The following is a 26,807-nucleotide window of genomic DNA, read 5'->3' as shown; positions in this document are numbered from 1 at the left end:
AATGACTTCAAAACTTCCACATACTGTGCAGTGAAGAAATACCAGTATTTACGCAACAGAACTGGATATATTAGTTGTTGATTTGGACTTTACTGTAGAGTAAGGCTTTGCACCTTGACATAACACATGCCTTTATTCTCCTGATAATCATTCTGTATAACTGCCATTCAGTGCTGTTTGGAATATGTGAGTACAAAATATTAAATACCATTTTTGTCCATTAATATGCACTGAAAAGAAATGGGAAACAAGGAACAAGTAAGATGCATTACCAAAAATGACACATTTTTATATTACCTTTAAGCTGGTAAGAGACTTTTTTTTCTTAGAATATTTAACCTGGTCACATACCCATTTGGTCTTTCTAATCTTGGCTGTTTCCTTCCTCCATTCTCTTTAAGCAGGAACCTGTGCTAAAAATAACCATCTAACTAGTTGATCATAGCTCTAAATGTGGGCAGGGGGAAGGCCCTAAACAGAGTTGAGTTTCTTACTGCATTCCTGTATCTTACTACTAATGCTTTCCTATTACTGAAAGGGAAGCATTAGACCTTTCATGCCTTTATTAAACTGGGTTGCTTGATAGCTGCTTGCAGGAGTAGTATTTTGGAAAGTGGATACACCTGAAACTGGAAGCTGTTGGGTTTTATATTACAATTCGGTCACACTTTTTCCTATTCTATACATTATCCTGTGTAGGAACATTGGATGCAGACTTACACTGCTCACACTGCATGACTGTGCACTAATTTGTAAGGTATTGTAACAGAAAATAGTCTGGTGGAGCTGCATGCCCACATTTGGTTGGTTGAGGTTTGGGATTTTTTTTTTCTCCTTTTAAATTACAAGTAGTGTTATTTGGTTAATGGTTAGACATCACTTTCAGTCTAAAAATGGCTTCTTTTAAATGCATTTCATATGCATAGGATCTACTGAAAGTTGACACTTGTGTTGCAATGCTTACATCAAACCTTTTAGGTGCAATCGTTCTATGCCACTTCAATTTACCATGGATCTTCCTGTAGTGTAGTCAAATACTGAAATACAGCATTGTTTTAAACATGCAGAATTACGTAGTCCCTCAGAGATTTCACATTTTTTATATTCAGAATGATTACATTTATCATAGCACTTACTATATGTTAATAACCCACTAATTACGCACTTAAAAGGGAGCTGTGGATTACGCTCCAAATATGGATAGCAAGGTAAGTGTCAAGTTTGAAATTGACTTTGTTTCTTCCACAAACAAGTCACAGGTCTCCTTAGAGGCTTCTTGAAAAGATACCATGTTTACTTTTAATGTTTGTATTTTGAAATATAAATATCCCTTCAAGTTATTTTCATAATGCTTTCTTGCGGGACCATTTTAAAACAGAGTTACTAGCATATATATGGCCTGAATTCTAAACAACTGAGAAGTGTATTTTCTCATAATACCCCTCTCTTTGTTTGGTACCAGGTTAAACAGGAGAAATTAGATTTCCTTTGCGAGACTCCTCTGGCTGGCGTTTCAAAGTGTGCTCTCTCTCCATGCCCAGCCAGCCTCTCATCACCGGTACCTTTCTTCGCTCCCCGCCCCCGTGTCTCGGCTCCATGCAGTCGGTGGCGGCAGAGCTTCCATCGTGTGCTTTCAGCGGCGCTCCCGGGGGCCGGTGGGTGCCGTGCGTGCCGCAGTCCGTGCGGGGCCCGCCCCGGCCCGGGGCCGCTCCCGAGCCGCGCCGCCCGTGGGAAGTGAGGTGGCGGCGGGCCGGAAGCGGGCGGGGCCGGGCCGGGCTGCGGCGGCGCGGAGCCGGTGGCGGAACCCGGGGAAGAGGTGCCGGGCAGGTCGTCTGTGCGCGGGGGCCGGGGCAGCCCCGGGCGGGGCGAGCGAGGCGCGGTGCCCCCGGGCCGGGCAGCGGGAGCAGCGGGCCGGGCCCGGTGTTGGGGCGAGCCCTGCGCGCACTCCTGCGGGCCGGGGCGTTTCCCTGCCGCTCTCTCGCTTGCAGAGTCGGTGGGGCTGCGCCAGGCCTGGGCAGCTGGTGACTCCGGGCAGGGTCGGGCAGGGCCTGACCCGCACCCCCAGCGCTGCGGGGGCCTCCCGGGGGCCTGGGATCCCGCGCCGGGCCGGCCCCGGGTGGAGGGAGACGGCTCCGGCCCGGGCAGCGCTGAGGGCGGGGGTGCCCCCCGAGCGGCCGCAGCTGTTCTTGCTCCCCATTTGAGAGGCGAAGCACGGGTTAACCGCGCCGCGTTTGTGTCTGATCGATACTTGCTTTACTTTCTCTTGTAAGTAAAGAGGAGCTTACGTGAGTGTCGCCTCTGCTTACTATGTGTGTTAGCTCTGCTTATTAGGGTAAATGTAAGCGCATGACAACGACAGTTGTAATTCCTGTTGTTACGACGTAGGAAAGCCAGAAGGAAGCAAGGAAGAACTTTTTTTAGACAGGCTATTTTAATATTCACAGCTTCATTAGAAAAACAATTTTTTGGTGAGTCCCTTTTCAGGTAAAACAAGTAAAACTTTAGTTTGCGTCTGTTTATGCACAGTTCATTTGTAGAATTCATTCATTCATGGTTACGTTTCAAACATAAGAGTGTGCACTTATTTAGCAATATAAAATAAAGTTGTTTGGGAAGATGCCCTGAATCCATTTTCTGACTTCTTGAGTTTTCAACAGGAATTGTTTTAACAAACCATAAATTTTGAGGTCTGTGATTCAAGCTTTGATGCAATTCTTCTGTCAGTTACTCCTCCCTGTCTTCAAATACTCTCTGCTCCTTAGTAGCTGAGGTTTTTATTGTTTGGTGAGTTTGTGTGGTTTTCTTTACCGACCTTTAAGTAGGATTTTGTGACTGGTGTTAAGTTTTGGTTTTCTTTCCTGTAATTTAATTAGAATTTTGACATGCTGCAGTGTGAAAAATCTCATTCTGATATTCCACATATGGATAAAAATTCTCAACTTTTTCAGCTGTGGTTGCTCTGTCACTGAGAATTTCTACTGATAGCAACCTTAAAAAAAACCCATTGTTTATATTCTGTGACCCTACCAAAGAATTAGAGCAAAACTTTGAACAATGGAATTCTTATTTATTTTCATCTAATCTTATATTTAAATTATATTTTCAATGAGTTAAATTCCACATTTAATGGCAAATGTGGAAGGGAGCTATTTTAGTGAATGCTACCTGGTCTTTCTTTTTCCAAACAGTTTGCATGTTCCCACTAGACTTTTTAAATTGATGTTGCTTCCTAATGGGTCTTAAGTGGAAGCTACACTAAGTTAGCTGCTGAAGTTAGTAAGCACTGTGCCCTAGTCTTGTTAGATTTGGCTTCAATATGGTCCCATGTATGAAAATAGGCTTAACTCTCTCTTTAAGTAAGATGCTGTCTTGCAGCACTTGTGTCTTGCTGCTGCCAAAAACGAGAGACTTTATTTTGTGATGTCCTCTATTGTAGGAGTTTTTCAAGGTCCCTCCATACATTAGCTGAGTATACTAAAACAGCAAAAAAAATTCTTGATTTTTTTTTTTTCTTGGATTTGTTTTCTTCCATTTTAGTGAGTAAAATCTACTGTAAAGAGGACTGATGAGTGCTGGAGTTGGCACAAGGTAGGAACAAGAGCCGCTTGGGATGGACTGGCACCCCACCCTTGAGGTTTATTCGTTATTTATTATTTGTGTAACCAAGCCTGTGATTTATCTAGGCTTGCTCACTGTCTCTTAAAATTATGGGGTTTTTTCTAAAACTTAGGTCAGATTTCCTCTTTCTCCTTTATTACTTTATCCTCTTTTGTTACAGAACACATAGTTTATTAATGTTTGCATAGGAAAATGTTAGCATCTGACTTTTTTATGGAAAAATGTATAAAGCTGTTACATATATGTGACATGTTTATGTAGATGTTGCTGGTGGTACATAAAACCTATGGGGGGCTGAATGCACATTAGTTCTTGAGGTTCAGCTGAAATACTGTCTTGTGTAGCACTAGGTCACTCTTAGGTCATTACAGGGTTATGGTTATATGTAGATTTTAAATGATTCAAGTGTAACTGAGTCATCCTTACTTGAAAATTACCCTTGAGCTTATCAGCAATACGAAACCAAACGGCTTGGAGCAATTGTACTCTGCTGAGGTAAAAATGTGGAAGTTATGCTCTGAACAAGTGTGCAGTGCTTTTTGCTTATTGCACAGGAAGCAGTGGAGAACCGTTCTGAATGATTAGTTTGTTGCTGGCTGATTTCTGTGGCTGATGAACTAATTTGATAATACCTAGAGGCTCTTATTTTTGTGCTGGAAAATCCCTATTATGAGCTCTTAGTAGATGCAATGCAGTTTGGTATCATCGTTGGATAAAAAAAGGTTGTCTTTGATTTGTGTGAACTCTAAAAATTGGGGTATAGAGAGGAGGGTGACCCTGGTCATGTTAAGAGCAAAGGCTTTTTACACATCCTTTTCCTTTCAGCATCTGAAGAGGAAAGATCCGTTTTGTGTGGAAATAAGTGATTTCCAGAGGACTGCTCCAATGACAGAGCTGTCTGCGCATTTACCCCAGTTTCAGCATGGACAGCTGACAGAAAACTTCCCTGATACCCACCTCAGCAACACAGTATGTAACAAACAATTTTATTGTCTAGTAGCAGTTAAATAGAGGTGAATAATTTGTTGGGATTAATTTTCTGTATCTGAACTGTTGTGCTGATAAGCAGTGCCAGAAGAAATATGTTGCAAAATATCTGATGTTCTGAACTTATTTTTATGTACAGAGAAGACTTCCCCCAGTTTAAAGTGGTGTTGGAGCGACCAAGCCATCAATTAAAAAAAAAAAAGAACTGGGTGGAACACTCTGGTGTCAAACATTGACCTTTAGAGGATTTAGTGAGTTCTCTTGATCTAGCCTGGCTATGATCTACTTGGTTCACAGGTTTCTCAGTCCCAGAGTTTATTTTAGTCTAGGTAGAGCTTCAAGCCTGGGTTTTGTTATTATTACTGGAGGACTGTTCCTATGCAGGAAGAACAGCTCTGTCTTGTCTTACTCGAAATAATTGTCAAGGTGCTCTCAGAGTTCTTGAGGGTTTGGGGTGGGGGAGAGGGAGGGGAGAACTCAAACCATGCAGTTTTATATGACTGCTTTGTAAGACCTAAGCACGTACTTGTTGCTAAAGCTATACCCATTGTACTGTATCTGTTTTGGTAAAACCAAGTTCAGATGATCTGCCTGGGTGTGGTGCTCAGGCTCTTGGATTTGTCATGCTCTAGTCTTTGTTCCTGCTATAGCTCTTGAATATCAGGTTTCCTTTTGACACAGAAATGCTCTTGTGAGTCTGGGCCACTTGTAGCCATGTTTGTGGCAGAATATTCAAGAGAATATTCTGATCCCTGCTCCAACTCTTTTATACAATACAGCAATTTAAGTAGAATTTTGAAAAATCCTTGTCTTAATCTCAGATCAGCATCATGATATAGCAGTAAAAATATAAAACATTTGAAAAATAATTTTTAAATTAAGAAGTCAGTTTGACTTAAGATCTTACTGTTTATATAAACTGCCAATAAAAACAGAAAAGTGGGAAACTTTCCTACTGCATCCTTTCTGCTTTTACTTCAGAGGGAATGAAAAAGATTTCTTTTCCTCTTGGACAGGTGAGAGATTAATTTTTATTGAACACTTCTGCCAGATTAAAAAGGCAGAGCTCAGCAATAAGCTGTGGGCTCACCATCTTTACAGATAACTTGGTGATGCTCCTTACCAGCGATGGGTTCTATTTTCTTCTTACTAACAGACTGTACTGATGAATAACTGCTACTTGTGCTTTTTCTTTCCATGTTTAAGTAACTCTGTAGTTTTGATACTTAGCTGTAATGATTTTTCTCCCCCATACACATGTACTTTGATTTGGACGTATGTACAAAAGTCCTCTCTTGCTTAAGTATATGTAGCTTTTATGGCTAACAGTCAGCATGTGAAATCACTAAGTGCTATAATTTACCATCTCTTCTTTTACTCACAGACGAAGAGTTCAGCCCAGTCTTCAGTATCTGTCCCTGTATAGCGACCTTTAAACATCAGTGGTTGTATGTGAGAACTGATGAAGTCTGTGCCCACTGTCAGGCACAGTGGTCTGCTCCTGACATATAAATCTGGATATAATAACTAAAAACTTCTTATCAAATATGCTAGGATTTTATCTCTTGGTTCAGGGGCATTAGTCTGGGTTTGCTATTAACTATTTTCCTGATAGGAAAAAAAAACACTAGCATTTACTTTTGAAATTGTTTATTCACCTGAAAGCGCGTAGTTCATAACTTACATTTGCTTACGGTGTTACAACAGGTGTTACTGACTTTTTAGCTTCAGAATTTTCACTTTTAACTATGTCTGAGGACAGCGAAGAGTCTGTTCCTTTGCTTCCACTTCAGCAAGAGTCCATGGCCTCTGCTCTGTTTAATACTGATCAGGTAGGATATAAGTGCACTTTGTTCTTTTAAGAAGTGGGGCACACGCATGTCACATTTAGCTAACTTTAGTAGCCTGAAAGGACAACTTATTTTCTAGCTTTAACTGCAAATGAGAGAATAATTCCTATAACTCTTGATGCTGATGTGGTTTTCATGCACTGTGTTTTAGTATGTAAAGGCGTTTTGTGATTGGGTCTTTGTTCCTAACTAGTGAAGGGAGTAAAATGGCACATATTGGTCTAATTTCTTCAGTTTTTATGTTTGGTTTTGCAAGTTTGTTGTAGTGGTGCGCTAGTTAATCAGGCTGTTAAATTGGCTGGTTTTGTGTTTGCTCTCCAAAGCTGTAGATTTTTATTTTATTTTTTATATTTCTACTGCAAAGATGGGGTAAGTGGTGCCTCATGCAAGACTGCTAGTACAGCAAAGAAAGAGCGACACATTCTAAAAGTGTGCAGACAGCTAGAGACTCGGTTTGCTTTGCTTGTGCAGTGTTCCAAGGCTCTGTTCATCTCCAGTGTCGCGTTATGATCATCTTAGGCAGTTTATTTAGACAGTTAAGTTTATTGTTGTCTTGTAGACTGAGAGAAACAGAGTATTTTACTATCAAAGTGAAAAATTTTACTATCAAAGTGAAAAATTTTACATTTGGGCTATGATCTGTACAGAAAAAGGTTCAGTTGCAGCCACATTTTAGATTAATTAAACATGATCCCTTTATATGCATTCTCCCATATTCCCATTTCTGACTTTCAGTAATTGTATGTGAGGACTTTACATAAAATGCCAAGTGATTTATAACAAATCTTTCATTTAGTAAGAAATGATATTGCATTGCAAGATATTTTTCAGGACATATTTTAAGTTAATGATACTAAATTCAAATTAAGGTTAAAACCTTAACTCAAAAAATCTGGTTACCTCCTAGTTTTAATTGTTTAATTTAGATAAGTTGTTTTTTTTTTCTCCTCTTATATTCCGTTTCCTCTTTGAAAAATAAAACAGATTTTCTCAGAGGACAGATCTTGAAACTCTGCTGAGCTTGATTCTGAGGATACCACAAAAAATGAATAAATAGGCATAGTGTTTTGTGTACATTGTTACTTTGTACTGTTCTTTAAAAGTAAATTTTTCATGACTTGGGGAAGTTGTAGAGCTTCAACTAGGGTTTTAGCAGTGTCAGCATTTACAGTTCAAAGTCCAGGGACTTGTGTTCCTTAATCATTAAAGTGCTTTTAAAACCCCACTGTGAGTTCCTGAGTGTATACTTGAGATGTTATCTTTTCTGAGGTGGGGCTGGGAAAATTCTGTATAAAGAATTTCCAAAATTACTATTGATTTATCGAAAAACTGCAGTGAATTAGTGAGATACAAGTCAGCAGTTACGTTTGGAAATGCTACTGACAACAGGTAATTAAACTTTAACACACTGCATGTTTAAGAAACAAACTACCTGAGTAAGAATATTTAAGGAGAAATTCATGAGGTTATTTTCAATGCCTTATCTTATGTCTAGATCAATTTTACTAAAACAAAGTGATATTTTAAAGGTATTGCAAAAGGTATCTTCCAGTGCACTTATTTAAACAGAACTGGTTTAGATTAAGTAATTCTGAAGAAATGAGTTCAATTTTACAAGGAATCAAAAATCTTTGTGTTTTATCTCTTGTATTAAACCTCTTGAGTTTGAACAGTACAGCATTGACTTTGGACATGGTAATACACGAAAAAAATGGGTAGTCTGTATAAAGTGTTGCATTTAGTGCTTGTTTAGTGTGTCTGGTAATGGTTTTGTTTCTTTGTAGTCCAGAACAGGTGAAGCATAGCTCACTCTCCTATTGTGTTCTCTATGTGCACACAACATATAAAAGGTGGATTACCTCTGCTTGTAGGGCTTCTTGAAAAGGGTACAAAAGATTTGTGACACCAGGCCGGATCATTTACTTACAGGTTATGTTCCTAGTTTGTGCTTTTGCTTCCATTGAAAGTTTACCACTGTCTTTCTGTTTGAATTATATCCTTGATGTTTCATGTAGCACTATTAGGAATGGTAGGCAGCTCTTTCATATTTGTTGACAAGAGTGGTGGAATTTCTTCAGTGTCAGTGGAAGGATGTGGCAGTAGTATCCTTGGGAAAGGAGAGAAAGAATCTGTATGCTTAATTCATCACACTAAAACTTTGGGATCAAATCTCAGTATACAGACTGAGAATTACATGAGTTTGATCACCATTTATGTGTCATTCTTTTTATTAAAAAGGTGGGAACACGACACCTCTATGACACTCCATTTTAATATATATTCTACTTAGTATACTGTAGTGGGAGTAACATAATAAAGGAAGTCAACATTTTCTTGGAACTTCCATGGAGAGGGGATCATAAATGTCTGTTTGGCATTATTCTTAGGAATTGATACAGTTAATTCTTGTCAAGCTATGGGCATTCTACTGTCATGCACCCTTGTCTCAACTGTAGTTGAACCAAGGGAAAAAGCTGTCTGTCTCTGTTCACCTTTAAAATTCTGTTTAAAGGAAAGGTGACATAGGCTGTTAAATGACACCAACCTTCTTTTAATTGTTGATGGTTTTAATGTAGATGTTTTTAACCCTGTGCTCCCATTCTTTTGATAACTATGTGATGCAGTTAATTACTGCTGGTTAAGTCCCTGCTGTGGCATGTGTTCTTGACAGTAAATATTACCTTACGTGTTTCCTCCTCAAGGTCATGTTTAGCTTAGTGTACAAGAATGATTGTGGAGAGGTGCTGAGGAAACTGGTTTTTATGTATTACAGAATGACAACAGTGAAAGACGTCGCCATGATCATAGTGAGCGCAGAAGAAATGACCGTCCTGAGTCTGAGACCAATGGGCAGCCACAAAACAACATTCGGCAAGTGGTGGAGCAAGATGAAGAAGAAGATGAAGAGCTGACACTGAAATATGGGGCAAAACATGTGATTATGTTGTTTGTACCTGTCACGCTTTGCATGGTGGTCGTTGTGGCAACTATCAAGTCTGTCAGCTTTTACACACGCAAGGATGGACAGCTGTATGTATCAATTTTTTCCCATATCTTTTCAACGGACTCAGATAATTTTCTTTAAACTCCATTTTTTCAAGAGTCTAATTCTTGCCTCCCTTTTCCCCTTCTCCAACCCAAAGATAATTTTGTTTTATTCCTTCCAGAGACCAGCCTCTTATGCTCATAGTACTATTGACATTTGTTGTCTGTCTGGTGATCAGTGGGGATAATATCTTGATTGTCACTGCTTGATTCAGATCCTAGTCCTCATTTTAATACTTCATCATGCCCTGTGGTATTTATAAAATAATTCTAAGCCAAAGCCATTTCAGTTGTACTCTGCTAGAATAAAAATTTTGGAAAAGGAGCAAAACTACTAGTTTAAAGGAAATAACATATGTGCCAAGTTCTGGTTTGCCCATGCTGTTTGATTAAAAAAATTCAAATGCAAGGGGAATATAACTTTATGAGGTTCACTTTTGGTGTAGTTACAGAAACTTTCCTGGCAGTTGACTGTGTAAAATTTTGGGGGGATTTTGGTAAAATATTAATGTTGAGAAGGAAAAAAGGCAATTTTAGTGAAAGCTGGTGAGAGAAAGGAGATGAAGGAAGAACACTGAGCCTGTCAGAAACTGCAGCAAATCATAGAATGTTAAGGGGTTGGAATGCACCTTAAAAATCAGTCTAAATGTTCCACTGTGAAAACGTTTAGATAAAATGATTCAAAGTGTGTTTGGTTTTGAAATGTTTGTATAATATGTCATAAGATGTTTCAATAAAACACAGTGTTCTTTTTCACTTTAAAAGTTGTTGATCAAAGAAATTTTTTTGAGATTTTATTTATGATAACTGTTTTCTTCCTGCCTTGCCTTCCCTTCTCGCAGTGAAGCAGTTTCCCCAGGGGTTTGTATTTCTTTAGGAAAGAGTGAGCTGAACTCTTAACATGGTTTTGTTGAAAACTTGGGGGAGCCTTCTGTGGTGAATCCGTAGGTGGCATGCTGTTGAAACTCCAGCTGCACTGACTGGAGCATGAGTGATGGCATGGGAGAGTGGGAAGGACACATGACATGGGAGCAGCCATATCAAACAGGGGGCAGTTCTGGGCTTTGTTTGCTTTACAAAGTAGAAAATAGTAGTAATCTAAGAATGTAGGAAAAGCAAGTCTTGTAAGGAATAATTTTTTTTTTACTTAAAACTAGCCAAATATGATACTACGCCACTGTTCAAATTTTGCCTTAGTAGAAAATAGCTTTTACAGCTCTGAATTGAAACATTACTGCAATTTTGTTTGATGTTGGCTTCATATATCAGAAACATCTGTGTATTCAGTGTGATTTCAGTTGACTCTTTGTTGTTGTAGCATCTACACTCCTTTCACAGAAGAGACAGAGACAGTGGGACAGAGAGCCCTGAATTCAATTCTCAACGCAGCTATAATGATCAGCGTTATCATTGTCATGACCATACTCTTGGTTGTGCTTTACAAATACAGATGCTACAAGGTAAGTAGTTGTGCTAGTTTTATTTATTAGTACAGATTATTTAGAGAATGGAACAAAATGAAAGGTTATCAAGGATGACTGAGCAAAAGGAGCAGAACTGATGATTGGATTCACTGTTTCAGTTTTGTGGCTTCTGTTCCCTTGACACAAAGCTGGGCAAAGGCCCAGTGCTAACACTGCCATCTGTTTTGTCAGTTAGAATTAGGGTGACATTGCTTTCTATTCTTTTGAAATGTTCATGCACGAAAATCTTTTTGTGGTCAAGAAATACAAAGGACAGGCCTGGACCTGCAATTCAAAATCTCTTCAGGGGCTTTTTGAGGGCTACGCTCTCCCCACCCTGTCCCCAGTAGAGATGTCTTCCATCAGTGTGATGTGTGCGTGGCTGTACATGCCAGGCGATATTCTTATAGCAAACACAGAGACTCTAAGGCTCTTTTGTGAAAGGCTGCAATCATATAATGATGTAATCTAGGCAAGTCCAGGCTTAGCATAAATAATTGCAATGTCACTTGTCTGGGAGGAGTTATGTATGAAAATTCCTGGGTTTTTTTGGTCTTAATGACCCCTTTGATAAGGCTTGGCCTAATAAAACTCCCCAATATGCAGACAGGACCTTTAATCTGTTTCATAGTTGTAAAACATGCAGTGGGATTCAAAGCTTTGTTTCACTTCATTTTGTTTTCAAGAGGGAACAGTGGTTTTCGTCTTCATGTCTGTGTGTGAAACCCCTTTACAAAGTATCTGTGGAGTGACTGAGGAAATTATTTTTGCCTGAATCTGCATACATCTTAGAATAGTGATTTTTAAAGTATGGACCTTATCTTTTATCACAATGTGCTGTTAAATCTGAACCAACAAAGTTTTCCTGTTAAACTGCCTATTCTCTTCATTCTGTTGAAGTCAAATAACTGATGTGCTTTCATTAGGTTCCTTAGTAGCCAGTTGCTTCTCTTCAGGTGCTGAAGACATCAACAAGTGTTAACTAAGCTTTTGACATTTCTGGCATCCTTCTTGACCTTACAAAGCAGGGCACGTTCTCCTTGCAAAAATAATTGTTCTGCTAAAAAATCAGAATTATTTGATACCAGATATTTCCTGTAGTTATATTATATACTAATTACATTAAATAATTTTTTATTTTTAGATTTTCTAACAGAGTATTTCTATGCTGCTATATTAGAATGCTGTAAAATGTAGTTATCTGTCCATTGAATTCTATTTAACATGCAGTTCTATACGAAGAATATAGTCTAGATTATGGGGAACGAAATTTATAATGAAAGAACATTAGGTCTCCATCTAGTAGTCATGATTTGCTTATCTTCACAAGATTTTTATGTGAAAACTCCTTTGAAGAAAGGAAATACTTCATCTTCACTGCTGTTAGTTTCCTGTGTTTGTCCTGTATATTATATGTTAAGCATGATCCTGATTCTAGTTCCTAAATCTAACCAAAAACACCTTTGAAGGGGATTGTATTTGATTAGCTTTTTTAATTTCTTATTCTTTACATTCTTCATTGGTTTAGTCTGCCTAGCCAAAGTCTGACTGCTGTAGCTCACTTTAATTATCTGCGTTCTGCAGATCATCCTTAGTTTTTATTCAAGTTATAGCAGGCAAAGCCAAATCTGTACCAGCAGTCTGTTAGTGTTGAAGTTGTTGTCAAATGAAGAATGAAGATTCTTTAATGAGAAGGCAACAAACCTGTTCTGGTAACGTGCTAGGAACACACTGACCAAAACTTACAAGAAATACTTTAGAAAAATCACGGGTATGAAAAGAGGCCGGTGATCTGGAAAATGCTATAGTAAATGAGATGCATACTGAGGATAAAACAAATGTCTGTGTAAAATGTCAGCTCAGGTCAACTCTTGAAACTGCCCCCTTTAGTACTGTTGACAGTAGTTATGCAAAGTGTGTGTAAAAGTTTGCTGGACTATGGCCTTGGTGTTTGACACTGTTAGCATTTTACTGTTTTTTAGGATGAAACATTAGTATTCATTTTATTTTCTTAAGTGATAAGAAAGTTTAAGAGCTTATATTACAAATAGGAGAACTACAGATAGAAGTCATGACACAGCTTTCTTTGCCATTTTCTTTAAATATTTTCAACTAATTTTACAGAAAAATAAAATTATTATTCCTAGGTCACTACTTAGTAACTTCACAAGTTGTTGGAAAATTGGGTTCTATTTCAGGTACATATCAATCTTCAGCTTTTGTATGGTTCTTCCTCCTACTTGCTCTGAGTGGTGACAATTTTCCATATTGAAAGCAATACTTTGGCAGCTTTCCTGCAGCATCTTTACAGGCACTATGCTTTATTACATATTGGAAATTCTTAAGTCTTTTTGAGAACACATTGGCAAAAGCCAGTCTGAGAGATTAGAAGTTAAATTACAGGTTTGTTAGGTTGAAGGTTAAATTTGAACCTGTTTTGAAAGGCAGTGTGAAGGACGAGAATGAAAGTTTCAAAAATTGCTGAGAATTTTAAAAATGCTTATGAAAAATTTAGCATTAGACTAAGAGTACTAAATTACTAACTGTAATAACCATATTCTTAATTTGGCAGAAAGTCCTGGTTGCATCACATAGGTGTGATTCTTTTAGTCTGTGTGCGTATGGACTTTGCTTTTAAATTAGCCTTTGCAAAATATTTTAAGAACTATAACATAAGATCTATTCTATTACACATGTTTAAGAAGAGGACAAAGAGATAACACAGTTATTTATCAGTTTCTGAATACTTTGATCTGGTGTACATATATAGCTAATTTAACCAGTTAATTTTCCACTTAGCATGTCTGTTCAAAGCACAATTCCTTATGCAGCTTTAATTTCTAGATTATTGTTTCTGACTGGTTATCTATTTGCAATGCTGGGTCAGGTTTTATATATGAGATTCTATGCTGGGACTTTGAACATATATTTGTCATTCTCAGTTCAGAGATTACTGGAGTTAAAGGGCTCTTCAATCTTACTTTTTAGTTTTGCAAAGTAAATACCACAAGAGTGGTATGCATTTTTTTCAGTGCACAGTCTAAGCACCTGTCGTTTCCAGCTTTAAATCTTTGTCCCTGCTGAGTACGACGCTGAACTTTTTTTTATTAAATTGTTGGGCATGTATGTCTGCTCTCATATCAAAATTAGGGATTGTATGCATAGATGACTGACAGAGAATATAGAAATCCTTATGTAGTTGTTCACTGATGATAAGCACTGAGGGTTTTTCTGGGTTCCAGCTTTTAATTCTGTAACTGTATTCTAAAAATGGTTTGGAATCAGAGCAGCACAAAAATGAGTCATGTTTTTCATCTGTGTTAATTCTAGATATTTCTGCTGTGTTATCATGCCACTGGTATCAAAATGGTCAAAAAATATGCAAACAGTAGTTTTCAGTAGAGCTGAAGAACCTCTATTGAAAGACCACATGTCACCTAAAATTCATAAGTTTAAATTGAAATACAATAAATACGAATTTAGCAGCAACCAAAGACAGAAATCTCTTAAATCATTTGCTTGCTTTAATCAAAAGGTAAAATAACTTTAAAAGCATTTTTAATCTATATTAACTTTAAAATAGCAACTCTAAAAACATCTGTATCTTTTTCAGGTGATCCATGGCTGGCTTATCATTTCTTCTCTTTTGCTGCTTTTCTTTTTCTCATTCATCTACCTGGGGTAAGTGAACCAAAGCATTAATATGCTATTTTTCTTTTATCATCTTACGTATGTATTTATTCTAGAACTAGGCTTTGAATCTTAAGAAGAATGATTGTGAGTTACCTATTGCAATAAACTGCTTTGATGCTGGGCTGTATATGGAAAGGCTGTTTGCATGGGAGTGGTGGAAAAGAGCCAGCTGAAAAGAATCTACTAGCTCACCAAAATATATTCAGTGCTTTTCTTTTCAAATTTAGAAGCATGCCTTTGTCCAGACATCAAGAAAAGTTGTCCATAATATTTGGTATTGTCTAAAATGAACAGCCTGATCTGGGTGTGTATCTAGAGTTATGTCATGAAATTACTATCCTGTGTATATTTTTATCCCACTTGATGACAAATACACTTCTCTCTGAAGAAACTTACTTAATTTGGTCTTTGGGAGGAGAAAATGATATTCCTTCAGTCACTGATTTTTGCTAAAAGTGATCTGCGATGCCTCTTTTGGTCAATAGTTTCTCTAACCTTAACAATAACTTGAAATACAAGGCAATTCCTGTATCTGTCCCTGCTGCCTCACTTTTGTAGAAGTTCAGTGACTGAGGGGACTCAGTGAGTTCAGTGAGTGAGTTTGTAAGCCAATTATACATTATGACAGTAAGAGACATCCTGTTAACAGTGTACTTCTCCAAGGTCAGCTGACAGCTACAGTTGACAAATTTCCTGGGGGAAAGTATTATGCAAATTATAGGGTTCTTAGTGGCTTGATGATCTGGTTGCAGCAGAATCTGCAAAAAGCCATCACAACCATTTCTTCCTTGCGTCAGTGAAGTCACCTGTGACTTGGTGACAAAGTATTTGTCTATTTTGCTTTTACGTAAACACTGGTAAAATTATCCCAGTTGTGAAGAATAGTTAAGTACTAATTGGAGGGAGAATTTTACATTTGTGCCATTACATTTAATCTGAAAATCTTTTAAAAGATATTCTGAGGCTTGCATCTGTATTTTGTTTCTGTTGTTTTAAGCAAATGCAGTCCATATTATTTTCATTTTTTTTAGTGAAGTTTTTAAGACATATAACGTTGCCATGGATTACATTACGGTGGCACTCATGATCTGGAACTTTGGTGTTGTGGGAATGATTTGTATCCATTGGAAGGGTCCACTTCGGCTCCAGCAAGCATATCTCATTATGATAAGTGCTCTCATGGCCTTGGTGTTCATTAAGTACCTTCCTGAATGGACTGCGTGGCTTATCCTGGCTGTCATTTCAGTGTATGGTAAGTTTTGGGGCAAGGCATAGTAATGGGTACTATGGCAGGAATTTCTTTTACTCCATAACTTTTCCACTTGTCTGACTAGACCTTAAAAAAAGAAAAAGAGTGTGTGTGGGTGTCACCCAAAGTAGCAGATAAGGTGATTACAGACTTCAGAAATAAGGTCATGATCTAAACTGAGATCAGATCCCTCCAGCTGAGGGCTTTTTGTGACTGTATGGTGCCATCTTTCTTCATGTTTCTTGGACTCATTAGATTCTTTGGGAAGGAGAATTGAAGTAATTCAAGAGAGGAGGAGATGAGACCTACGTTTCTATTTTGATCTCTTCTATGAAGGGGGAGAATTTTCCGCTTCTCATTTTCCCCAAGAATCCTTGGAACCTCTTGTACATTCAGAATTTAGGAACTTATTGTTTGTGTACAATCCCATACAAGTAGAGATCTGCCCAACCTATGAATTGCTCAAATTTGTGGACATAGAAACAAAACCTGATCCTTACCTGATAATATAATGAGAAGGAAGCAAGGAAGGATTAAGGACAGTTTGCATTGCTCGAAGTCATTTTGCATTTAGAAGGATATAGTTGTGAGACTTGTTTCCTTGGCTTCTTTTTTTTAATTAAAGAAAATTGTTAGAATTGTCACATACTGCCCTTTTTCAGAAGGATGGCTGAGAAAAACCAAGATGTAGTTTCTTCATAAAGCTGTAGGGGGCACTGGGTAGTTTTGGTAAGATAATCACTATCCCAAATACTGATTTAATTCACAGGCAAGACTAAAATTCAGTTACTTAGACATAATTAAAACATTACATCTAAGTAAGGATAAGCTCATAATTTGAATTTTCTTGGAAACATGTTAAGTGTGATGGATGTGTACTCTCAAAGTCACTGATAATGATAAAGACTGAGAATCTGTTAAGTTGTAAGTGCAAGGGTTAATAAGATTTGCTTAGCTCTGATACCTCAGTGTACTCCTTAAGTGTCCTCTTTCTTCAGGTGAAGGGAAGTTGTCCCTTGTGTGTATGCTTGTGGATCACAAGACACACTGAGAAAACCTTCCCATCCCCCATCCCCAATTCCACCCTTCATGACTGGAACAAATCTGAGTATTTCAAGCATTCAGCCTTTATTCAGTGACAGCAAAACAGAATTACTTTTGAAGTAAAGTTCCAAGGCCATAATGCAGTTGTTGTGAGTAAAGGGATGTAAATTTCAAAGCCTGTGACCCCACACCAAGAATTCTTTACTTGAGTGGGACCAGCAGCGGTGCCAGGGCAGTTAGCTCAGGTGCAGAAGGCCTACTCTGTGCAACATACAGCTCCTGACAAGTAAGCTCTTCCTTTCAGTGTCAGATTTAGTTTCAAATGAATTTAAAGACATATGGTGAGTGGACAACTGCAAAGGGTAGTAGCAATGTTAGAACTCTCTCTCCAAATATGCCTACTTCGTAGAAGTCATGTAGGCCTCACCTGCTCTCTTAAAATTTGTTTTAGTATTAAACTTAGGTTACAAAAAGCTTTGATAATAGAAAGCAAGCTTGGGTATTTCCAAGGTGTTAGTTGAATAGTAGCTTTCTTGAATTACTTGCAAGTCGACAGATAGACAGATTCATTTCCAGTTAATATAATATCTTAAGTGAGAAATATTGTGGTTTTAAACTTGTATACATATTATAGTAATATGTAAAATAGATTGTATAACTGAGAATATTAAAAAGTATTCCTGCAGGATGCTGAGCTGTGGCCAGTGACTGTCTTGGAAGCCTATGTCCAGGGTGCATTTTACTTTATTACAAGTTTCTGCAAGTGTTATAGAAAAAAGCTTCTTTTAAGTATGTCTGTGGTGATATAAGATCTGTTCACCCTTCCTTTCAGATTTGGTTGCTGTCCTATGTCCTAAAGGTCCTCTTCGTATGCTAGTTGAAACAGCTCAAGAGAGAAATGAAACTCTCTTTCCAGCACTTATTTACTCCTGTAAGTACATTAAACTTGCAGTCACCCACTTAGTTGAAGTGATTTGCTCATTTTTCTGTGTTTTAATAAGATCTTTTTCGGCTGAAATTCTTGGTCCATTCACTTGGGCCTCAGTTTTCCTTTCACTGTTGACTCTGAAATTTGACTCATCATATGACTAAGATGTTTCAAGATAAAACCCAGAAATATTTTGTTACAAAATGCAAACAGGAAGAATGGTAACAGATCTTGTTTTGGACAAAGTAACATGTCACTAGGCTGTGTATTAAACCTATTCAAAGGCAGTATTTGTTTTCTGAAAATATCAGGTTTCAGTGCTTAAATAACCTGGGTATTACTATAACGAATGTGAGAAATTGCCAGGAAGAGATTTGTTTACAGGACTATTTTCTCCAGGGCTTGTCTTTTTTGATACGTTGTTTCTCCCTGCAGCTGTGAAAAATAACCTACTGAATTAAATTTGCTGTTATGACCTGTGTATCAGTTAGTAAATAATTCCACTGGTTTTGAAGTTCCATATTGCTGGGTGGAATCATATGGATAAACAGTGGAGTAAGCTAATCATAAGTCTTGATGCTACTGGTGCTCCTGACAGGCCTCTATTTGGAAGCAGGAAGTGTGCTGTAGACTGGCTACTTCAGGGACAAGCCTACAGTGGAGAAAAGAGAGGGGTTTCTCTGTCTGTTACTCTTGCTATGTTTTACTTGTACTGTGCATAGCTGCCTGTTATTCTCTTTTGTGAGAGGAGAGGTTCAAGCTGAGAAACCACAAACCTGAATTGAAGTACACCATTTAAATTTGACAATACGTCGTTACCTCCAGATTGGAGGATGGTGGAGGCAGAGAACAATTAACTTTGATGCAGATGCTGCCTCTGAGTTGACATAACTCAGTTCCAGTGTTAATAGACCTTTTTACTTGCAGATAAAAGCACTGATTAATGAAAAAAAGGTAAAGAAATTGTTGATTCAGATTTTCAGAGTGAGCCTCATATACAGAAGTAATTTCTCTGGCAACAGCTGTTGCCATTTTTTTCAACATCTAGTAAGAATAAAATTTTATTCACCAAATTCTGTAAATGTGTGTTGTAGTTGGTACTGGCTGTGTTCCAGATATTACTGTGCTTTACTGAAAGTGCCTGTTGGAAAAGGATGTTGTATCGAAAAACCCCACGAAAAATGAGAAAGTGTTAGCATCAATCCGTTTTATCTCATAATTGCATACATCTGAAGATATGATAAGCTATGCTGTTGTGTTGGTTTTTTTCTTTTAAATAGCAACAATGATATGGCTAGTGAACATGGCTGAGGAAGATCCAGAAGCCCAACGGAAAGCTTCCAAAAACTCCACTTATGATAAACAAGGTGAGTTTTTCTTTGACAAGCCTTTATAATTGTCACTTTATTGGAATACATGTTTATGGATATTTATCTTTTAGTGTGTTAAGTGTCCTGGTTGCTGTAGAGGAGTGAAAGCATGGAGACCTAATTAGGAATGATGAATCTGTCAGGACTTCAAAAATTGCTTATTTATTGTGCAGTTAATGTTATTGCATTTGTTTTTCTGGGTTCCATGGTGTTGATGTTGAAATTACTTCCAATAGCCAACTATTGACAGAGCTTAATTCTTTGTCAAATTGGGAAGATATGGTATAATACAAACCCATTTATATTAAGCAGAAATGTGTCTAGCCCTCTTGGCTATGCAGCTAGTGTTTAAAAACATGGGGTTTATTTATGTGTGTTATTAAAGCAGAGTAGAGTTTCAGAATTGAACATGCTTGAAGGCATCTATATATATGTAACTTTCAGTAAAGTTTTGTATTCTACTGGAAAATTAAGCTGTCAGTACTGACTAAACAAGCTACTGAAATATTAGATGAGAGTTTATTCCTTAAATTGTGATCTTTAAGTTAGGTCACCACAGAACTTCCACTGTTATGTGGAAGTACTCCTGAATACTAGGGCTTGAGTACAGCATGTAGATGCTGTGACTGCAGAGTGGATATTGACTCCTGATTGTTTCAATAAGTATTGAAATCCTAAGTGAAGATGTCTTGTGATCGTGTGTGTCCGTGTTAGATGTTGCTAAATATTATGGCATACCTCTTTTTTCCTCGTTCTGCTATGACCTTACATGTGGAGAGATTTTCATGTTTTAGATGGCAAATTTTTGGAGGAGGTCTTAAATGCCTTTCTTCCTTTGAGCTCCGGCAAGCCAGACTCAGAATGAAGATGCTGAAGCAGATGATGGTGGCTTTAGTCAGGAATGGCAGCAACAAAGAGACAATAGAATAGGACCCATTGAATCAACACCTGAATCGCGTGCTGCTGTTCAGGCTCTGCCCAGCAACTCTCAAACAAGTGAAGACCCTGAAGAACGTGAGTATGGAGTACTGTGTCTGAAAAACTTACTAAATCTGAATCTAGTCAGTCTTAGTCATCCTCACTGCACAGATACACCATGCTGTGAGCTAATAGCAAGCTGAAGATCATAACCATCCTCACTGCTCATGATCAATCCTGATATGCCTCATAGAAATAGATTGCATTGCTTTTTGGTAGCATTTGGGTTTGCTGCAGGAATGCGTGGTATTGGCCAAATTGCTCTTTAATTTGATGCACAGACTCAAAACTTTAATAGCATGAGCTGTTTTCAGACCATTATACAGTCAGTTGCATTAGTTTCTGTCTTTTTCATGCAGTGTTCTGCTGTGTATCACTTCTTTTGGATTACAGGCCCTGTAAATGCAGTCATTACCCTTTTTTTTTTTTTGTCTCAAGATTAAACTACTGTTATCCACTCAGTAGAAAGCAATGTTTCAGCAGTTAAAGGGTGTTTTAGTGCTTACAAGCTTTTCATGACTGCACTGTTCTAGACATTTATTGGAGGCCTGTTGAAAGAGAGTAGGGTTGCCATTTTTCTTTTATCCATTTTTATCTCGTTTTTTCCTTTTTTTTTCCTTTTTTTTCCCCCCAATATTTAAGCAGGCATATACCTCTGTTTTGATGTTCTGAGTTCCTCTTGGAACTCTGAAGTGAGTTTTGGGCTGGACTGTAGTCAGGTGACAAAGTAATCAATAGGCCAAATAAAAACAGCTGATCACCTGGTGTTGACCTTTCTTAGTTAATATCTTGTACTAAAAGCTCATACAGTGAACTGGCATTCAAGAAGTTTTGTGGTGCTTGCAGAAATAATTGAGTATTTTGCTTGCAGAGTTGTTGCTAAGATGGTAGTTACTGTTTAGAAGAATAAGATATTAAATCACAAATTTTCTTAAACCTCACGTTTTAGACTAAGTATGCTGAGTTTTTGCCTCTGTTATATGCTTTGTAATTACACACAAGTGCTGTTAAGAGCTACCTTCTTAAGAATTCTGTAGGAAAATTGGGAAAGCAGTGGAATATTTTGCTGTGTGTAGGTTTCTAACTGGCAAATTAAACATCATTGTAAGGGATTTATTTGTTTTTCCCCTCCTTCAGCCAGCTTAAAGGAATTGCACTTCAATATTCTGTTGAATATGACAAGACAACACGAAGTAGACACCCCTCCACAAATATAATTACAAATATCTGAGTTTATATATATTGCATTTATATGTCCAGGAGACCGGGAATATATGAAAATTCAAATTATAGGATGAATTAATTAAGTAGTGGAGTATTTCTAATCCATCTTGTTTCACATGAGTTTGTTTGATTCAGGAGTGGTACTAATTTTGAAAATAAAATGTTATTTTTATCAAGTCTCGTTAATAGTTAATGTAAATCTGCATTTTTCTTTGACAGTTACTGATGTGTAATATTAGTAGATTGATACTTAATGCTGCCATGTGTTCACTTTGCAGGAGGGGTAAAACTAGGTTTAGGAGACTTCATTTTCTACAGTGTCCTTGTTGGCAAAGCCTCTGCAACAGCAAGCGGGGACTGGAATACAACTTTAGCATGTTTTGTAGCCATATTAATTGTGAGTATAATGTAATATTATAATAGGAGTAGTTTCTATTGTTCATCAGGGACGAAGTCATAACTGCAACATTTTGTCTTCCAATGAGGACTTTAGCTGTGATTTTCAATGGCTGTATGTCTGTCACTTAAGCCTTTAGTTTAGGAAGGCATAAACTGTATCTTTTATTTCTGTGGCATTCATGTTTTTATATATATATATGTATATATATAATCTTTTGCTTGTCAGAGTTTCCTAATTTCTCTGTATGTTTTTTGTGTTTTGTTTTTTTTTTTCCTCCCCCTCAGGGTCTGTGCCTTACACTTCTGCTTCTTGCCATCTTTAAGAAGGCCTTACCAGCTCTTCCGATCTCCATAACCTTCGGGCTAGTTTTTTACTTTGCTACAGATAACCTGGTGCAACCCTTTATGGACCAGCTAGCATTCCATCAGTTTTATATCTAGCAGACTTGATGCTGGAATGGGTATTTGTAGCAAATCCGGGAGAAGAAAAAATGTTTTTCTCTCAGTTCTCAAGTGAGATGGAAGTTAATTACTCAAGATTCCAAGCCTGAATCATTACAACTTCTTCCGATGGTGGTTTTTGGTTTGGTTTTTTTCCTGAGACAGCTGCTGCACTGGGCACCAAATGAATTTTCCTGTGTGAAAGTGGCTCCTTCCTGATGGCCAGTCTAAACCAGGTGCTATTATATCAGAGGTTTTCTGATATACATATCTCTGGTAAGGACCACCTGTGTGAAAATTGCTAATGCTTCCACCAGCAGTACGATCTCTTACCACACGTTGATTGTTTTCACAGCATTAAGGGTGCTCAGGACTTCCTTGATGTTAACAGAGGAAGCTGATGAATCACATGGAACGTGTCCCTGTAACTGCTTGAAGAGAGAGAACCCAATCTGGACTACTTCAACAGTGCTTTTTTGACAGTAGAGTCCTGACTCTGCTTTATGTAACAAGAAAGGACTTAGTAGCAATTTGACAAAGGGAGAAAGTACTGTCACTCTAAGAGTGCTCCATGATTTCATAGCCTCTGTGCCTGAGCGTGTTTGGTTTAGTAAATTTAAAAGCTTTTTTTTTTCCACACTGGAACCAGAGCCTCTACTCAGTTTTAATAATTGTATTCTCAAGCATGGAGTGCACCTTCTGTATACCTGCTCCAGTTTATGTAGCTGCTTAGACTTGGACTGAATTATTTGGCATTAGAAGATTATAAGGTCCTAATTTGGATCTTATATTTTAAAAGGTTAATAAACTACATTAAAAAAAATTTCAGGAGTTATTCTTTGTGCTCTTGCAAATCATTTTGCTAGAACACCATTTCAAACCCTGCATTTGAAAGTAGTCTCTAACAGCACGGACTGCATTGTTGCTGTATGTTCCTTCTATTGAAATTCTTCTGAAATAAGTAGACATTTGCAGCAATCCCAGATAAAGTTTAGCTTGCCAGATCTAGATATCAGAGTGCTATTAAAAGCACTTCTAATGCATCACTGAAATTCTTCATCGTCAAAAACGTGGTTTAGAGTTCTGTTGACCTGAAGTATTGGTCACTCAGCTGTCTTAACACCTGAGGCTGGACAGGGATTTTTTGGTGCAGTATCTTTATCGGTGAGCATACTTAAGTTAGGGGAGACATTGCTAAAAGTTACGAAGGAGCAAAATTTGTGACCTTCTTCACTTTAATTACCTCTCCCATGAGGAACTGAAGATTGGAGAAATGAAAGACAATATCACTGAAAAGAAGATAGGAGATTTTGAACTTCTTACAAGGAGAAGAATCTATTGAAACCTTAAAACTGATCAACTCTGTTGTCTTCTTCATTTGGAAGAACTTGTTTATGAATAATTGAGTGGAAATGAGACTTGTGTGAGATGAAGCTGGTTTTACCATAGACTCTTACTCTGTACAAGTAATTTTTTCCTTGGGAAGCATAGGGAGTGGATGGGCATTCCATTTTACTTGCATCTTCATACTGGAGTCCTTGCCAAGTAGAACAACTGTCAAAATCCTGACACTAGCTCCTTTTACCTTTTTTTCCGGGGTTTTGTTTCAGTGCCTATAGATTCAAAGGACTGAAACGTCAGAGATGCTCACCAACCATTGCCCAAATAAAGGAAGAAAGGCTGTAATGTGTAAATCTGCTTTAAAACCAAGAAAGGCTTTCTTTGATTGTCCTTGATAATGTATGTTTCTTTTCTAGTATGACTTGCTAACTATAGTGTTAGCACTTATATTTTCATAAAATGTATTGTCTTGTCTCATCTGAAGTACTCTTATTCATCTCATTTGTGTTCTGATTCATCTTGGATAGCATTAATAAACTAACCATATCAAAATTACTTACAGTGACTTTTCAAGTCAAACTTGTTTGTGTTTTCTAGCTTATATCACTGTTCCATATTTTGCTGCAATGAAGTCTGACTTAAAACAGGTTGGTTGTTTGGGGTTTTTTGGGGTTTTCTGTCATTTTTTGTTTGTTTGTTTTTTGTGGTGTTTTGGTTTTTTTTTTTATGAGACTTTGAGTTGGTTTTATACCATTGTAACTTGTCCCTTTCCTGAGCATTATATCTAAAAAAATTCCCTTGTGTATTTTATTGGACATCCCAACCACAGTTTCATTGTATAGAACAGGATTGCTAAGAGTTGGCATCAGTGACATTTCTTTGCATATTTGAGCCAGCTCTCAGTTAAGGGTTCTTACTTAAATGCAGCAGTCATCTCTCGTGTTTCTTTTTTGGCTTCAATATGCACCATGGGAGCACTAGCTCCATTAAGAGTTGCTTTAGAATCTATAGAAATACACAAAAACCTTTTCATGTATTTGAATGGGTGTTAGATGTACAACCCAAGGAAGAAGTCAGAACCTTCAAGCACTAAATTGCCGGTCTTCCACTCCCCAGAGGCGCTTCTGTTATCCTGCAGTTTCTGAGCTAGTGTAGAGTGACAGTGGTGGAGAGTATTAAATTTGTATTCATAGAAACTGTTCAAGTTTATGTTTGAATCTCAAAATAAGTTCAGAAAGGAAATTGCTTTTCGAACCTAGGCAATGGTATGTTAAAGTACACTGCTTATTATCAGGGCTTAATACACCTTCAGAAACCATATTAAATTTTCTAGATCTGCCCTCTTAGGCCAAGTCACGGTAGCTTATGTTTCAAATGAGATCTTGCAACTAAAGATTATCTCAGTACTTGGGTCCGTATAAGGTTCAGTTGACAGTAGTTTTTGTTTGCATTTGGGTTGTTACTACACAAATGCGAAGGTTGTGTCACATTTCTCTTCTTTGTCTTGAAACACTGATCTGAGATCATGATTCATCTTGGTTAGATTGTTATAACTGAAGGACTTCTGATAAGTAGTCTGCACTTTTGAGAGAGTTTTTATTATTATTAAATTAGTATGTTAATGACAGCACATTAGACTGTACCTCTGAAAGAGCTATTGTGTAACCCTAGCAGATGGATTCATCTCCTCTGTGCTCAAGCAGACTGGGGGTAACTGTTTTGTGACTGCTTCAGTGTTCATACTTTGAAACTGGGTATCATGGTAGCTTTCTCTCCCCTTTCAGCTTATGTCAATGATAAGTCTCCTTTTTTGACTGAGCTCCAAATAAATATATAAATGAGAAAACATCATAAAAAATTACAGATTTTCCTAAAATCCAACCACATCCATTTCTCCTTTTTTTTTTTTTTTTTTTTTAGTTTTTCTGTTGAGGGATTTAATCCAAGGCAAAGAAAAGAGACCCATGGAAGCTGGTCTTACAGCAAAGCATATGATACTGTCATATCTATGTATGGCTACTATGGCCACACTCAAATTCAGTGCCATCTGTGTGAGGTGCATCTTGAAGGTGTAAGCACATGATACTGCAACACATTCAGGATAGTTCTGGCTGGATGGATGATGACTTCTTTAAGCCAAATAATCAAGGGCTGTGCTCCACTAAAAATGGCTGATCTCCTAAATGTACAAAGCAGACACAGGCTATTTCAGGCATAGGAGACTGGTGCTTCTTGGATATATAGATATATATCTGTACCTATGGAGATATAGATACATGTACTCCAGACCTGTAGATGACAACTCTTCTGCCACTAGTGCAATCAAGGATTAAATATGCAGAAGTAAATTTTGGGTGGATGGTACTGTACAACAAAACTTATCAAAATGCTTTATTTCAAAAATTAGTTTGGCAATGCTGTTGAAGCAAGTTTAGTAGACTGTGGAACATGTCTGCACTGTGATTGTATCTCAGTGGTAGCTTGGTCATTGGAAATGTTGAAACGTGAACTAGAATGGAATTCTTTTACATTCAAAGTATTTGCTGTTTTCTTTTTTACAGACACTGGTTTGTACATAACCTGAATTGAATGTGAATGTTTTTTAAACACCTTTCCGGTTCTTGATAAGATATGGTTTTGATAGATTATTGCAAATTTTCCTGTATTTGTCTAATCATTAAAATAAAAGTTGCATGGATCCTGACTCATCTTGCCTTTACATTATTTTAAAGCCATCACTTAAAGCACTTGGAGACATAAACGCTGTAGATGTTTTTATTCAACATTTAATGAGTAAGATTCCTTTCTTAAAACACTTAAGTAGCTGCTTTATTTCCCAGCAGAAGAGCTTCAACTGATTCCTGTAGTACTTTCTTCTAAAAGCTGCTTTTTGTGTTCCTTTAGAGTCAGTCAAAGCCTGTTGCAAAAGCATCCCATAAGGGAAAATTAAAGTTTGAAAAATGGTACGAGATTATATTGAAACACCAGCTGGCACAATGAAGATTAGTAGGAAAAAAATATACCAAGTTCAGAAAGAAAACACTTAATTAACAGTGTTGTGTATTGTTATTTTGGTGTCAATTTCTTATCAATATGAAAGAATTTTTTCCGTAGCAGCACTTTTTGGTTGTTTTGAAGAAGTATTCACTGCAAAGTTCAAATTTTTTCATGTTGATT

The 26,807-nt window shown here is 37.5% G+C and overlaps 1 protein-coding gene across 5 annotated transcripts; it reads left to right on the top strand.

Annotated features, from left to right (window-relative positions):
• The first annotated feature begins 1,769 nt into the window (after positions 1-1,769).
• On the top strand, positions 1,770-26,334 carry PSEN1 (presenilin 1). Of its 5 annotated transcripts, none has more exons than XM_025896070.2 (12): positions 1,770-1,812; positions 4,442-4,587; positions 6,399-6,437; positions 9,229-9,485; positions 10,819-10,960; positions 14,577-14,644; positions 15,688-15,908; positions 17,782-17,880; positions 19,158-19,244; positions 20,088-20,261; positions 21,728-21,846; positions 22,134-26,334. In XM_025896070.2, the coding sequence occupies exons 2-12, from the start codon at positions 4,504-4,506 to the stop codon at positions 22,287-22,289; spliced, it is 1,446 nt and encodes a 481-aa protein (XP_025751855.1). In that variant the 5' UTR covers positions 1,770-1,812; positions 4,442-4,503; the 3' UTR covers positions 22,290-26,334. The 5 variants fall into 5 exon arrangements, with proteins under 5 accessions (XP_025751855.1, XP_017938165.1, XP_017938164.1 ...); XM_018082675.2 differs by lacking the exon at positions 1,770-1,812 and adding an exon at positions 2,176-2,265 and having other exon boundaries at positions 4,444-4,587; positions 6,313-6,437; XM_018082676.2 differs by lacking the exon at positions 6,399-6,437 and having other exon boundaries at positions 1,771-1,812; positions 22,134-22,632.
• Positions 26,335-26,807: the final 473 nt, after the last annotated feature.

This window comes from Manacus vitellinus, unplaced genomic scaffold, assembly GCF_001715985.3.
Source record: "Manacus vitellinus isolate BGI_N305 unplaced genomic scaffold, ASM171598v3 scaffold_6_pilon, whole genome shotgun sequence".
NCBI classification, from domain to species: Eukaryota; Metazoa; Chordata; class Aves; order Passeriformes; family Pipridae; genus Manacus; species Manacus vitellinus.
The sequence above is the reverse complement of the archived record's forward strand: the minus strand, read 5'-3'. Positions and strand labels throughout refer to the sequence as shown.

Bases quoted from the DNA above. Each gene is read 5' to 3' on its own strand.
- PSEN1 (XM_025896070.2), top strand. From the start codon at position 4,504: ATGACAGAGCTGTCTGCGCATTTACCCCAGTTTCAGCATGGACAGCTG. The intron at 10,961-14,576 runs GTAAGTAGTTGT...TATCTTTTTCAG, and splicing joins ACAAATACAGATGCTACAAG to GTGATCCATGGCTGGCTTAT. The intron at 14,645-15,687 runs GTAAGTGAACCA...CATTTTTTTTAG, and splicing joins TTCTCATTCATCTACCTGGG to TGAAGTTTTTAAGACATATA.